The sequence below is a fragment of the Apus apus genome, chromosome 5, assembly GCF_020740795.1.
Source record: "Apus apus isolate bApuApu2 chromosome 5, bApuApu2.pri.cur, whole genome shotgun sequence".
Classification (NCBI taxonomy): domain Eukaryota; kingdom Metazoa; phylum Chordata; class Aves; order Apodiformes; family Apodidae; genus Apus; species Apus apus.
In genome coordinates this window covers 32,949,358-32,962,853 of record NC_067286.1, presented here as the reverse complement: position 1 = coordinate 32,962,853, position 13,496 = coordinate 32,949,358, and the positions used below count along the sequence as shown (strand labels likewise).

Here is a 13,496-nt window from a genome sequence, read left to right as displayed (position 1 = left end):
TGAAGCTGTTTTCTAACCTAAAATAATTTGTTTGTTGAGCTTTTTTTGTGGGTTTTTTTTTGTTTGTTTGGTTGGTTTTTTTATGACTCTCCATTTATTGTTTTGCAGTTTTTAATACTTGTCTATCCTCAAAGTTGGGAGTTGCACTCCTTCACAGCATGAGCATTGTAATTACGGTTAAAATACTTAGTTGAAATCTTGAAACCTCAAATTGATTGCATAGAGTGTACCTTTTTCAGCCAACCTGGAACACTGAAATGTTATCAATAACACACTATTCTAGGAGAATCTTTTACATTCTTATTTTCAGGACAATAGAAGTGTGATCTTGTAGAGAATTCTTCAGATTAAAATTGGTATTAATATGAAAAAAAAATTTGCACTATCCTGTCCAGATTATGCACTCTCATCCCTCTCTGATTCCACCTCTCTTAGAAATCTGATTATGAGTTTTTTTGTCCAGTATAATATGTGAAAGAATTCTAAAAGATGTGTGGCGGTCTAAAAAAGCTGTATTCTGCTCTTGATCTGTGCTGGGGGTGCTTTTCCTAGAGTAAGAGCTAAAGATGTAGCTGTAAAGTGACTAGATTTTTAAGGAGCTGCTCTAAAATAAGGTGCTGGATTTGAATATGTTTGACAAGAGACAACACATAGTGTTACCAAAGTTCTTGTTATAGGTATTGAGAGCACATAGGACAGCAGAAGCACCTGCCTGAAATTTAGGTGGGCTTATAAAGATAATTCAGCAAGTGCTTTACTATACTAGAGGTAAACAACAGGTAGACACTCATCAGCACTTTAATACAGTGTTTGAAGTTTTTGATAATGAGGAAGTAAGCTACATAGTATTTATTTCACATGTGTTATATTCTGGGAGGGGATTCTTTTTCTTTTTTAAGTTTTAATTTCTTTATCTTATTTCTCTTCTAGGTTGAACCAAACACAAAGCTTTTTCCAGCAACTTTTGTTCAGCCTACAAGCACTAACTTGATTCAGTTTGAACTTGGTAAATTAAAGGTACAAAATATTTTCCATAAAGGTGATCTTTTAAATCTGTTTATTTCCACAGAAACTCCTGTCCAGGTGAATTTATTTAGGAAGATAGAGTCAACGGCATGACTTTTCATTTGACTTCTACATTTACTCCTAGAAACATAACTACTATAAGAAGTTATTTGTTCAACAACTTTAAAAGGCTTTTGTCAAAATAGATTAAATTTATTTGGGGACACCACCATTAGCATTGGCATTTTTTAACAGATTTTTAAAATTACAATTACTTGTATTTCTCTGAGTTCATTTCTATCAATAAATTATACTTTCTTATTGTATTATAGGTTTATTAATAATTGGATGTTAAAAAAAAATAATTTAATACAATTCCTTGTTTCAGAATACCATGCCTTTATCAGCAGCAATTTTTAAAAGTGAAGAGAGAAATCCTGTTCCTCAGTGTCCCCCTCGCCTTGATGTGCAAACAATTACACCTGTTTTATGGAGCAGGATGCCAAACAGCTTTCTAAAAGTAGAAACAGAACGTGTCAGTGAACGTCATGGCTGGGTTGTGCAGTGTTTGGAACCTCTGCAAATGATGGCACTTCATATCCCAGAAGAAAACAGGTACATTTGGATGGTGCTAGGTGACTTGATGTAGACAAAATGTATTGAAAGCTGATATTTGCATATTGGTTACACCTGCCTTGGAGAATATTTACACTAGAGAGGTTTAGGTTTTATGGTCTTAGCTGCTATAATATCATATTTGTGAAATTTAAGTAGATAGAGGAGGCTGAATAATTTTAATGCCAGGAGGTAACTTTTGCATATATAAGAGAAAACGTAACTATCTTATTTTATTTAAATTACAAAACAGTATCTCTTAAATCTCTAAGCCTTTAAACATAGAGGTTTTCTCAGCTTGTAAAAAAACAAATGTAGAGCATGCAAGCACTATTTTACTGATTTTTTTTTTCTGTAATGAAAACATGTAATCTGTTCCTATTTCATCTACTCTGAATTTACATGAATTAAGTTTTTGTGTTCTTACTGAAAAGACCCTGACTTTCTTAGATCTTTATTATGTTTTATCTAAAGAGTGAGGATGATAGAGATGTATTCAAATATCAAATATAACAACGAAGGAAAAATCAACTATAAGGGAAAGCATAGCAGAAAGATAATTTAACTACTGTGGTTCTATCCAATTTTTTTAGCTTCATTTAATGATCAATTTTATTTATCTTTGCTAAAACTGAATTCATTAATAGAGTAAAAAATACAGTAATACATGGAAAAAATTAAACAGTAATCATCAATAAAATACAAAGGCACTGTTTAGTGGCGGTATTACAGCAGATTTTCAACATTCCAACTACATTTCTTTTAAAAACAAAGTCTGTTTTACCATAGTTTCTAAACAAGCTTCTTTATCTTACATTTTTCCTTCTCCTTTTTTTTTTTTCCTTCTTCTTCTGTGGAGTATTCAGTTGTAAATAATTTAATCAATTTATTAGTACCATTTACTGTGGCTTACTGACACACATTAAGATTAGTCAGTATCAACCTCAATATTAATGGCTTACAGTGGAAATGACCAAAACATGCTGAGATTGTAAAACTTTCCTTCTACAAAATCATTATTCATGAGATTGACTGAGGTTCTGTGTCTTTACTTTATAACAGATGCGTTGATATTTTGGAACTATGTGAACAAGAAGATTTGATGAAGTTTCACTACCACACTTTAAAACTCTATAGCTCGGTTTGTGCTCTAGGTAACACTAGAGTTGCTTATGCACTTTGTAGCCATGTGGACATATCTCAGCTATTTTATACAATAGATAATCAGTACTTACCTGGACTTCTACGTTCTGGATTCTACGACTTGCTCATTAGTATTCATCTGGAGCACACCAAGCAAGCCAAGCTTATGATGAGCAATGAATTTATCATTCCAGTTACAGATGAAACTCGAACTATTAAATTATATCCTGATGAAACAAAGAAGCATGGTTTACCTGGAGTAGGGCTTAGCACTTGTCTGAAACCAGGATTTAATTTTACTACTCCATGCTTTATTGCAAACAGTGAAGAACATCAGACATCCAGCCCAGAGATACCTCTTGATACACTTAAATCCAAGGCCATAAGCATGTTAACAGAGGCAGTACAGTGTAGTGGTGCCCACATACGAGACCCTGTTGGAGGACAGGTTGCATTCCAGTTTGTTCCTGTCCTTAAACTGATTGCAACATTGCTCATAATGGGGGTTTTTGATGATGATGATGTGAAGCAGGTGTTACTCCTCATTGATCCCAGTGTGTTTGGAGATCACAAGGAAGAAACAGAAGAAAAGACAGAGAAGGAAGAAGTTACGCAAGTTGAAGAAAAAGCTGTAGAAGCTGGGGAGAAAGCAGTAAAAGAAATGAAAGCTCCAGCAAAGGGCTTATTGCAGATGAGATTACCAGAATCTGTTAAACTTCAGGTGACCATTTAATGTAAATGTATTACATATGTTCTGCTATTGATGGAAGAAAGGTAGTGCTTTTTTTATGTTCTCTAGTTTGTAAGATTTGAAATCCTGAAGATCTTTATCCCACTTTGTCTTATAACCTCATATTAATAACCAAATTTGATGATGATGCAGTTCTTTCTGCATGTATCAACATTCAAAACAGATATAGAAATACTTCTGTATTTCATAGGAGTGTTTTAAAAGAGGGGGGGTTGGACCAGATAGTCTTTAAAGGAATCTTCCAACCTAAACTATTTTATAATTCTATGATTTCTACATGCTTTGAGTGCATGGGCTCAGACTGTGAATGCAATGTAGGATTATCCATCAGATAATAAAACGGAATAAATTTGTCACCTTTACAGTGTTAAAAGAAAAATACGGGAAAAAGTATGTCATTTTTATAGTCTGTTGCACTGCAGAGCATCCATTGCAGTTCTTCCCCACTTAGAGTTTGCTAAAGTCTGTTTTTTCTATTCTAGATGTGTCATTTACTCAATTATTTCTGTGACTGTGAGCTACGACATAGAGTGGAAGCAATTGTATCATTTGCAGATCGTTATGTTTCAAAATTGCAATATAATCAGAAATACAGGTACAATGAACTCATGCAAGCCTTGAACATGTCTGCTGCTCTGACTGCCAAGAAGACTAAAGAATTTCGGTCCCCTCCTCAAGAACAGGTAATATTAAACAAATTTTTGAATCTAAAGGTTAAAAACATCCTTTGTGATGCAAATATAGAGCTGTGACTTCTAAACTCCCATTTGAGGTGCTAGAGAAACAAAATTTAATTTAAAATAACATTTATTAAGATGCCCCAAAATATTGAATGTCAGAATGCTTGTACTTGTAGTCCACACCGAAGATGATTTAGGATTTCTCAACACTCTAAAAAAAAAAAAAAGAACATTACTGCCTAAAGCTGAGCATCTGATATTCATCCAGTTCTTCAAGATAATGATAATTTGATAATTTCAGTTGCTAAAAGTAAGCATGAAGTTAGTTATGCTGCTATCTCTATACTGGAATGGTCTTTCCTACCTCCAGGAAGCAGCTTTATTATTAAGTGTAACTGTGTTTTGATGCTAATAATAATTAAAGTTTACCAAGTATTATTGCTTTAGAATTTCTTTTAAGACGTATTAGAAATCTATGTTTTATTTGAATTTTATTATAAATTTGATTATACACAGGTAAATTATGGGTATAAATTAGAATATGACTTAGGTTATCTCAATGTTTTAACTATGTTTTTATTCCCTTAAAGATTAATATGTTGCTGAATTTTCAACTGGGAGAGGATTGTCCGTGTCCAGAGGAGATTCGGGACGAGTTATATGAATTCCATGATGATCTTCTACTTCATTGTGGTGAGTTGCAAGGTTTAGTTATGGTTTTTCTTTGTGTTTTTGATACTTTATGTGAAAAAAAAAAAAATCAGTTAAAAAAAATGTTCAAGGTTGAGGGGGTTTTTGTTGAATGTATTACTGTCTACATGGTGACTTTCCTGAGAGATGTTAGTGTGTATTACAAAAGTAGGGGAAACCTCTGCATGGCTTTTAAGTTTCATTGTTATATATCTATTAAATACTATCTGCTATTATTCTTTTCATATATAAATTTTATATTTAATTAGAAAAAATAAAATTATCCAAACAAGAAGGTTGGATTACCTTTAAAGATTTATATAGGCATGTGTGCAGATAAAAGGCATTGAGATAGCATTATTGCTGTGAGGTTGAGCAGTAGAAAATTTAATAAAATATGCTATCTGAGGAGTTATGCTTCTGCTTTAGTTTAGCTTCCTAGTGTATAGAAAACTGTGGTCGTCAATCATGATAAAACACTACTGCACCGTAGATTACAGTTTGAGTTGTCTCAGTCATTGAATTTGGATTTCCTTAGGCTGTCCTCAAGGGTGAGCTATATTAGATATCCTGCACAATTTATGTGGGTTAAGGAATCACATTTTATATGTGATGCAAAAAATTTTTTGTTAGTCTGTTGAGTCCAATCAAGACGATAATGGAATTAAGTCTGTTTACAATGAAACTAACTTATACACTTGAAGTCTTCCAATTATTACTGCTCATTCCCACTAGTTATGCAGTTATAACTGATATACATAAGTGCTTTTTGTATCTACTTGCTTGGTAGATACATTGGTAGTCACTCTTACAGTGCGTTTCTTGGTCCTATGGTTGATAGCATCCACCTTCTTCAAGAAAAAGGGGACAGGGACATTGCAGTGAATCGATAGCATCTGAAGTTCTTCCCAGAAAAACTATATTAATTTTAATACTTTCTTCCTCCTTCTTCTTCTTTTTCTTGAGGTCCCTTTTACATATTTACTAAAGAACAGTCTGCTAGTTCTTTCTTCACCTGTTGTCCTTAAAAACAGTTCTACACGGTTCTTGGAATTGTATTCTTCTAGTGACCTGTAATTACCAGTTAGTGATTTCTGTTTGTAACCATGATGAATCCCATACCATTCCATGCTTGTATTTTTAAGACTTCTGCTATGACCTTGTGCTCCTGTTTCTGAGTATCCTATTAGAATCTCCAGCAACAATCAAGCTGTGATTTTGTGATAAGTCGGTGACCATTTTTCAACTACCTCAGCCTTAGCCTCAGCCAAAGATGAATATGTCAGTGGATATTTAGTTTGTGTTTCATCAGATTATTTCTGAGGATATTGTGTAAGATAGTATTAAGTCCTTTAAATCAATATTTCTATCTGTAAGATTAGCAACATTATAGGTGGAGATTTAGCTGATTTAAAGTAATTCGGTTCTGCCAATCCTGTGTTGATTGTTGCTCTTCTAAGTGCTTACCAAAACCTCATTCTTCATTCCGTTATTTTTTTCTTCCAAGTGTCAAACTGAATAGTTAGTATCCTTGTAGCTCCTCCTCTTTCTTCCCGTGTTCCTTAAGATAGATGCTGTCATCTCCATTGTTCATTCGCTTGGCACTCAATTTGATCCCTGGTTTTCAAAGATAAACCCTACTTAGTATCAGAGAGTTCTGAGAGGCTCTTCTGAGATTACAGAAGACCCTCAGCTTCCTTGGAAATATCTTAAATCTGCAATTTATTTATTTTACCTTGAAATCTTATTGCTGATATTATTATTGATTTAGCTTAGCTCCTTATCGCTCATCATCTTTTCATGAGATGAAAGCCTAGTGAGTGTGGATTTTTTTCTCTTTAGGCCCGTACTTTTATTGTTGTTTAATAAATTACAAATGTGTATGTTGACTGAGAGAGAACTGAAGATAAAGCAGAGTCTCTTTATTAGAATAGTTTAATGATCCTTTGGATTTTAAACAAAGCCATACTCATTACTTTGTATAGATTTATCATGGGTCGTGGCTGTGGATAAATGCTCCTCATTATCTGTGACCTGACTGAGTCCTGGAAAACAGTGCTAAGTAATCACAGCTGTAGATAAAATGAATAGGTGTTGTGGTTGGAATATTTAATCAGCTTTTCAATACTAAGTATACTTTGCAGTGTAAGTGGAAAAATGTATGCAATCAAGTAATTAAAGACCGCTTCATAATGAATATACTCAAATAGTCTGAATTAAAGTTACTCAGGCATTCTTAACCCTAGCATGTTCTGACTCTGAGTGATTAATCTTGCCAGCAAAATAATAGTTCTCTATCATAATTTTTGTGTGTAGTATCTTGGTTATAAACAAAACAAACAAATTTTCAACAAACTTTATTGCATAATATCAAATTGACTCATATCTGGTTTGGAACCATCTGTTCCAGTGCACAGAACACTGCCACTTGAATTAAGTGAATAGCCAGTAGCATCATGAGATGGTCAGTTTCTGAATGGATTGCAACTCTAGGAGGATGCAGAGTAATGAATTACATGGAGCACTAAATGACGCCCTGTCTGGAGCAGTCACAGACCTCACCACCTCCAGTCCAACACTGTCTTAATCTCATCATCCCAGTCTATTTGTTCTCCTCTGTTTCAATTTACTAAGAGTTCTCGTAGTCTCTCTTGCTTCCAAGGCCTTGCATTTTTCAGTGCTAGACTGTTTCTTGCTTTCTTTAACATCCTTGTCTGCTTCCTCTTTCTTCTCCTTACTGTCTGTGTTTCCTGTTCTTACTTTTTCCAGACTCTGGCTGTAAGCTTTCTTCATTCTTAGCTTTTTATTTTCACTTTAATTTACCCCGTTCTTTAAATTCCATATGTGGTCTCCCAATTCCAATTTCTAGTGCTCTCCCACTGCCTCTGAATTTTTTTCTTCCTGGCCACTTAGTCACTCCTAGTCATAACTTCAGCTCCTTCTCCTTGGTAGCTGCCAGTGACAAAGTTTCTCCAAGCTGATACCACATTTCGGTTATTTTTTCTTTTCTTAGTTTGTTTTCTTAAAATAATTTTTAGCCTCCGCAGTTTATTATTTTCCCTCTGCTCCAGCTTGTATCTCTTTAATAGTCTGTCTGGAAACCTTTTCCTTTTCCTAATTTCACTTTGACCAGCAGCCAAGCAGCAAAAGCTCACATTTCAGTTTCGTACAATTAGCTTTGGTGTGCAGGGAATCTGCTTAGAGCTTCTGTACTTCTGCACATAACACGTGGTATCTGATAATCTCTAAAGGGTGCAAAATATTTGAAAATGCTTTGAATGGTTTTGAAAACATGTATTGCACCAAACTGTATTAAACTATCTTATAAACTAACATCCCAGTTAATTTTGTACATCTTCATGAAAAACGTATCACCAGTATAATCTCTGAATATCTACCTTCTTACAGTTTTAATTTTATTTAAAATATTTATGACTAAATATCTCAACTGAAAGATTGTGCTGTATTGTGAGGTACAACCATATGTATTTTTCTTTAGCTTACCTTCTGCAATATGAAATCACATATTTAATCAAAGATGGCCCTCAGTCAAAATTAATTGTCATAGTAGAATCTTCAAAAATATCACCTCTTTGGTCATAATACTGAAAAAATAATACTATAAATCTGGATATAAGAAGTATGTGTACTGAAATAAATATAATTTGAGGGGTGCTACTGTAGTTAACATGTTAAAGCTACTAGCCTTACTATATTTTTTCCTATGTGAAATTTCCTGGTTAAAAAAAAATCCTGTAGATAAATTGGTATTGTTTAAATATTGAAGGAGTTCATCTTCAAAGGTTAAGGTTTTTTCTTCTAACCAGTTACATAATCTGCTAAGGTATTCCACTAGAAGAAGAGGAAGAGGAAGAGGAAGATTCCTCCTTGACTGGAAAACTTCGTTCATTAATGCACAAAATCAAAGGTCCACCAAAAGCAGAAAAAGTAGAACCTAAGGATGAAGAAGAGAAATCTCCTAGTAAGTTTTCTCTCCACATAAATACTTCAATGGTGCAGGTGTTAAAGGTGTAAACAGTCAATTAGCATCTATATTTAAGTTCCTTCCGCCCCTTAGAACATTCTACATACTGAATGTCTTAGATGCATTGTTAACCAGGAAGTTAAAATGGGCAAAAGATTTTTGATGCAGAACACTAACTCTGGGGTTGAAAATTTGTGTATTCTTTACAAAGAAATAAGAAAAGTTAATTATGGCACAATAACCTAGACTCAAGCATTGCAAGCTTAGGAAGGTTCCATTTATATGTTTGGGATTTTTTAAATGCAAAAACTTTCTTTGTTACAGCTTAACTTCATGTTTCTTCCTGCATAAGAATGCCTTTGTATACATCTCAGTACCAAGATATATGTGACAAAATGGTTCTACTGTTCTTGTTTTTTTTGTATAGAAAGGGATGCATTTCACTTATTTCACTTGATGATGGTAAATCTATGCATTCATTAAAAACTTGTTCTTTACCTATTTTTAAGGCTAAAAGCCTCTGGTCTTGAGCATCTGGCCATATATACTCAGGGTGTGAATGTTCTTTGTGACCAGTACCATTTAGTTCTACTCTGTTTCTTATCTTTTGAACAAAAATTAATCCGTGCAAGGACACAGCTAATTGATTTCTCCAAGGCTACTTGCCATACTGCTTAAAAGGATTACATACAGCAACATTGTATAAAAAAAGCTTATCAGAAGAAAAGAACCCAAAACCTTCACAGATACTAAAGCCTAAGAAACACTAACACTTGTAATGGAGAAACATTTTCAAAACTCCAGAGAGAAGCTTTAAAGAGCACAGGATAATTTTGTTGCACTTACTCATGGGAACCTCTGTGTAAACAATTCAGTATAAGGGAAAAAAATTGTTTTTCATTTGTTCATTTCATGAGAATGTTTATTGTGGAATATTATATTTGTACTCAAAACTGTAATAATCTTTTAGTTATATGTATAAATATCTGATGGTTAACTCAAGTGCATAAAATTGTCCTCATAACTGAGTCAGTGCAAATAATATTTTGGTTGTCAAAGTGGAAAATATTTATTTGGAGTAAATCATATAGTATTTTCCCTCATCAAAAAAAAGAAATCCAAAATATCACATTCTGTTTAGAATAATATTCCTTTCAATGTTGAACATGTAGGACTGGAACATGAGTTTAGTTTCCAGGTAAATTTCCCAAATTCTGGGCTCATAAAAATTGTTTTCAAGTTCACTGAATGTGTAATGTATACATCAGAACTGCTTCAAGCAAAATGCATTATGTAGTTTTAAACAATATAATATTGTTAGAAAGTATATTCCCAAGTGAAAGTGACTTTCTCCAAACAGATGGGAATTACAGGTTAAATTTCCCTATTCTAAGTCAGTTTGTGTCTCCTATTCCTTAGTGCCTTTGCATCATCATACAATTCTGAGATGTTTCCAGGTAGATCATCTTTTGTAAGACAATGTAGATTCTTTTTGTTTGAACAATATAGCGAAATATCTACCAAGTGAATGAACAGCAAAAGCCATGCAAGTCACCCTGGCTAGGCTAGGATATTTTGAGTTTAAAAAGTTACTGTCTCATCTTCCTTTCTGGTAGTTTTGTAAGTTTAGAACAGATTTTATTTTCTCCTGCCCCCCAGCAAAACTGAATGACAAGCTGAGCTCCCATTCATTAATATTTCTGCTGTAGTTGAACTCATACTTCCCATCCCATAGCTATTTACTGAAAACTTCATTACCAGTTCTGAATTCCAAATGTAGGTTGATGATCTTAAAAAAACATTGTTTCTTTGGCATTACAAAGTTAGGTTTTAGAGATTCTTAATGAAGAGGTGTTTGTGCTACACTTAGTGCTATTTTATAAAACTTCATCTAGAAATGAAGGATAAATTGAAAGTTTAAATATATATTCTAACTTACAGGTATGATTCTTAGAGTCTTGACCAGCTGAGTTTTTGCTGCCAGCAATGTCAGTATTGACTTCAATGCTAAATAGATGTTTTATGTTTTCTATCTCTCAGTAGCATCACGTTTATCTTGGAAGATTTAAAAATTACTTTTCCAGTTGAAAACTCCTGTTCGGTCTGCTTGTGTTCTTTGCTCTCTTACATCTGCCTTGTCTTCTACTGTTATCTAATATTTTACTATAATACATGGTTTTGTCACTTCTTTTTTTGTTGTAATACCTTGTATCTTTTTATGTATTTTATTCTTTTAGCTACACTGAAAGAACTCATATCCCAGACTATGGTGCGCTGGTCCCAGGAAGATCAGATTCAAGATCCTGAATTAGTTCGGATAATGTACACTCTGCTTCGTAGGCAATATGACAGCATTGGAGAGCTACTCCAAGCCCTGAGGAAAGCATACACCATTAGCGCTGCCTCTGTGAAGGACACCATTAACCTGCTTGCAGCATTGGGCCAGATTCGCTCACTTCTCAGTGTCAGGATGGGAAAGGAGGAGGAGTTGCTAATGATAAATGGATTAGGGTATGGAATTCACACGGTTTTGTTTTTTAGTTTGTGCACAGTTTTTTGTTATACTAATAAATGCTTTTATTTTAGATCCTGAATGAAAATTACTGCTGTAATAAAACGCAGATACGTACCAGAAATTCTAATTTTCACAGGTATTTCCAACATGGCTCAAATTGATCTCTCTAGCAGTATCAAATTTCTGTGAAGTAAGGTATTTTTCATCCAAAGAAAATGGATTCCTTTTACTATTGTTAAGCTTAATGCTTAACATTTCATCAAAATATGTGTTTTAGCATTTCTGGAGACAACAGAAAACTCAAATCTTTATTGGTGTTAATACTGCATCTTTCCTAAACTTAAAGCTCATGTTTTATTTCATATATGAGTGGATAAACTTGCTGCTGTCTTTTTAATTGGAAAGTTTGTGCAAGCAGTTAGGTACAACCTGCAAAGTCATATTGTGATTTGAAATATTTTGAACTGGTTAGTATCTATTATATTATTAACAGGGGCAACTGAAGTATTCGAACATAGAAGACTGCTTATTTTTTCCTTTATAAAATTAGAATTATAAGATATTCCCTTCATGTAATTCTTGCTGATATTAAAAGATATTTTCTGTGCTTTTGCTATGAAATTATCTCTGTTAAGCAGCAGTGCCTGCATGTGTGTTACTCCTCTTATGTGAATAATTACTGGATTAGACCATTTAATATTGAAAGGAGAAAAGGAGAAAAAGTTCACAGAAAATGAAGCACTTCAATTAAAATTATGTTTTTAGAAGAGAGAAAAATATAGTATGATTATGTGAGAGCTGTATTTGTCAACTCATCAGGAATACTGAACGATTTCCTTCTTTTATGACAGTTGTAAGGAACTTCCATTACTCTTCCCATTTCACTGTAAGAATTGCATGTTTTTTGTAAAAATTGCAAAGACTAAACTCTTCAGTTGAATTGAGGAACTCATAGTAGCAACTCCTCAGTTACCATGAGACAGTATTATCTTATTTGTTCCTGATGCCAAGTTTGTAAAATTGCTGAGAATTCAGTAAGGGATGAAGGGTAAGTTTTGCTTAAACTCAGCATGTGTGTAGCCTCCTTCTCAGAGGTACTGTATGATGAGTCATCTTCCATTCCCAGTTTTCTGCATTTTTTAAAGCTGGCATTATGTCTGTTATATGCCATTTTTTTTATGTTTCAAACATTTTTTAATGTTTGAAATGCCTGGATTCCCTATCAAAACACATAAATAATGAAACCCATGCAGTGAAATCTAGAACATGTTGGGAGGGTGGAAGGCAGAGTTGAAATATTCCTATTTAAAGGAACTGTATGCCATTCTACATCTTCTGAAAGTTTGTCTCAATTTTGGAAGTATTGATGAAACACCTTAACAAATAATATTGAATATTCAGTTCCTTGTCTTGTAATTTGTGAGCTAAGAAAAGGGGTGTTTCTGGAGAGGCAAGATTAGATTTAGATTAATTGTTCCACATTCTCTACTTAGAACATAACAGAATACATTTTTTCCTACTTAGATGGTCATAGAATATATTTTTTCTTTAAACAGAACAGATGGTAAGAGCAATTTAAAGATTAAGAAATGCCATTTTACAGTATTTTAAAAGTTTAGATTCTTATTGTATAGAATTCATGAAGATTAGAGAAATGATAGCATATTTAAATGTGAAACATTTAGTTGTCAGGTGTCTGTATTATGCTCAAATCTAATAACTAAAGTGATGTTACTACAGTGAATGCCTATTTCTGAAATGTCTAAAAATGCATTATTGATTTAAATTAAGATGGTAATTCTTAAAAACACATTGTTACCTTTTCTTCCATTTTAGAGATATAATGAACAACAAGGTCTTCTATCAGCATCCTAACTTAATGAGAGTCTTAGGCATGCATGAGACTGTTATGGATGTGATGGTGAATGTGCTTGGAGGAGATAAATCTCAGGTAATTTCACCATAATTTTATTGTGTGTTTTGCATTTTGAACATTTCCTAAAGTATACCAGAGTGTTTAAGAAGTATTCAAAGAAAAATAGATCTCCCTAAGACAGATTTTCCTTATCCAAATTGAACTACTGATTAATGTTAAAAATAGAACAGTTTTTA

At 33.5% G+C, this 13,496-nt stretch overlaps 1 protein-coding gene across 10 annotated transcripts in view; it reads left to right on the top strand.

Moving 5' to 3' along the window:
- RYR3 (ryanodine receptor 3) overlaps positions 1-13,496 on the top strand; it is a 210,986-nt gene that overhangs the window by 105,745 nt on the left and 91,745 nt on the right. For all 10 annotated transcript variants that reach the window (XM_051621641.1, XM_051621636.1, XM_051621634.1 and 7 more), the window contains exons 33-40: positions 931-1,017; positions 1,394-1,620; positions 2,683-3,484; positions 3,997-4,197; positions 4,785-4,887; positions 8,729-8,866; positions 11,107-11,380; positions 13,221-13,335. In XM_051621641.1, the coding sequence (XP_051477601.1) occupies positions 931-1,017; positions 1,394-1,620; positions 2,683-3,484; positions 3,997-4,197; positions 4,785-4,887; positions 8,729-8,866; positions 11,107-11,380; positions 13,221-13,335 (1,947 nt within the window). The remainder of the gene's footprint in view (positions 1-930; positions 1,018-1,393; positions 1,621-2,682; positions 3,485-3,996; positions 4,198-4,784; positions 4,888-8,728; positions 8,867-11,106; positions 11,381-13,220; positions 13,336-13,496) is intronic.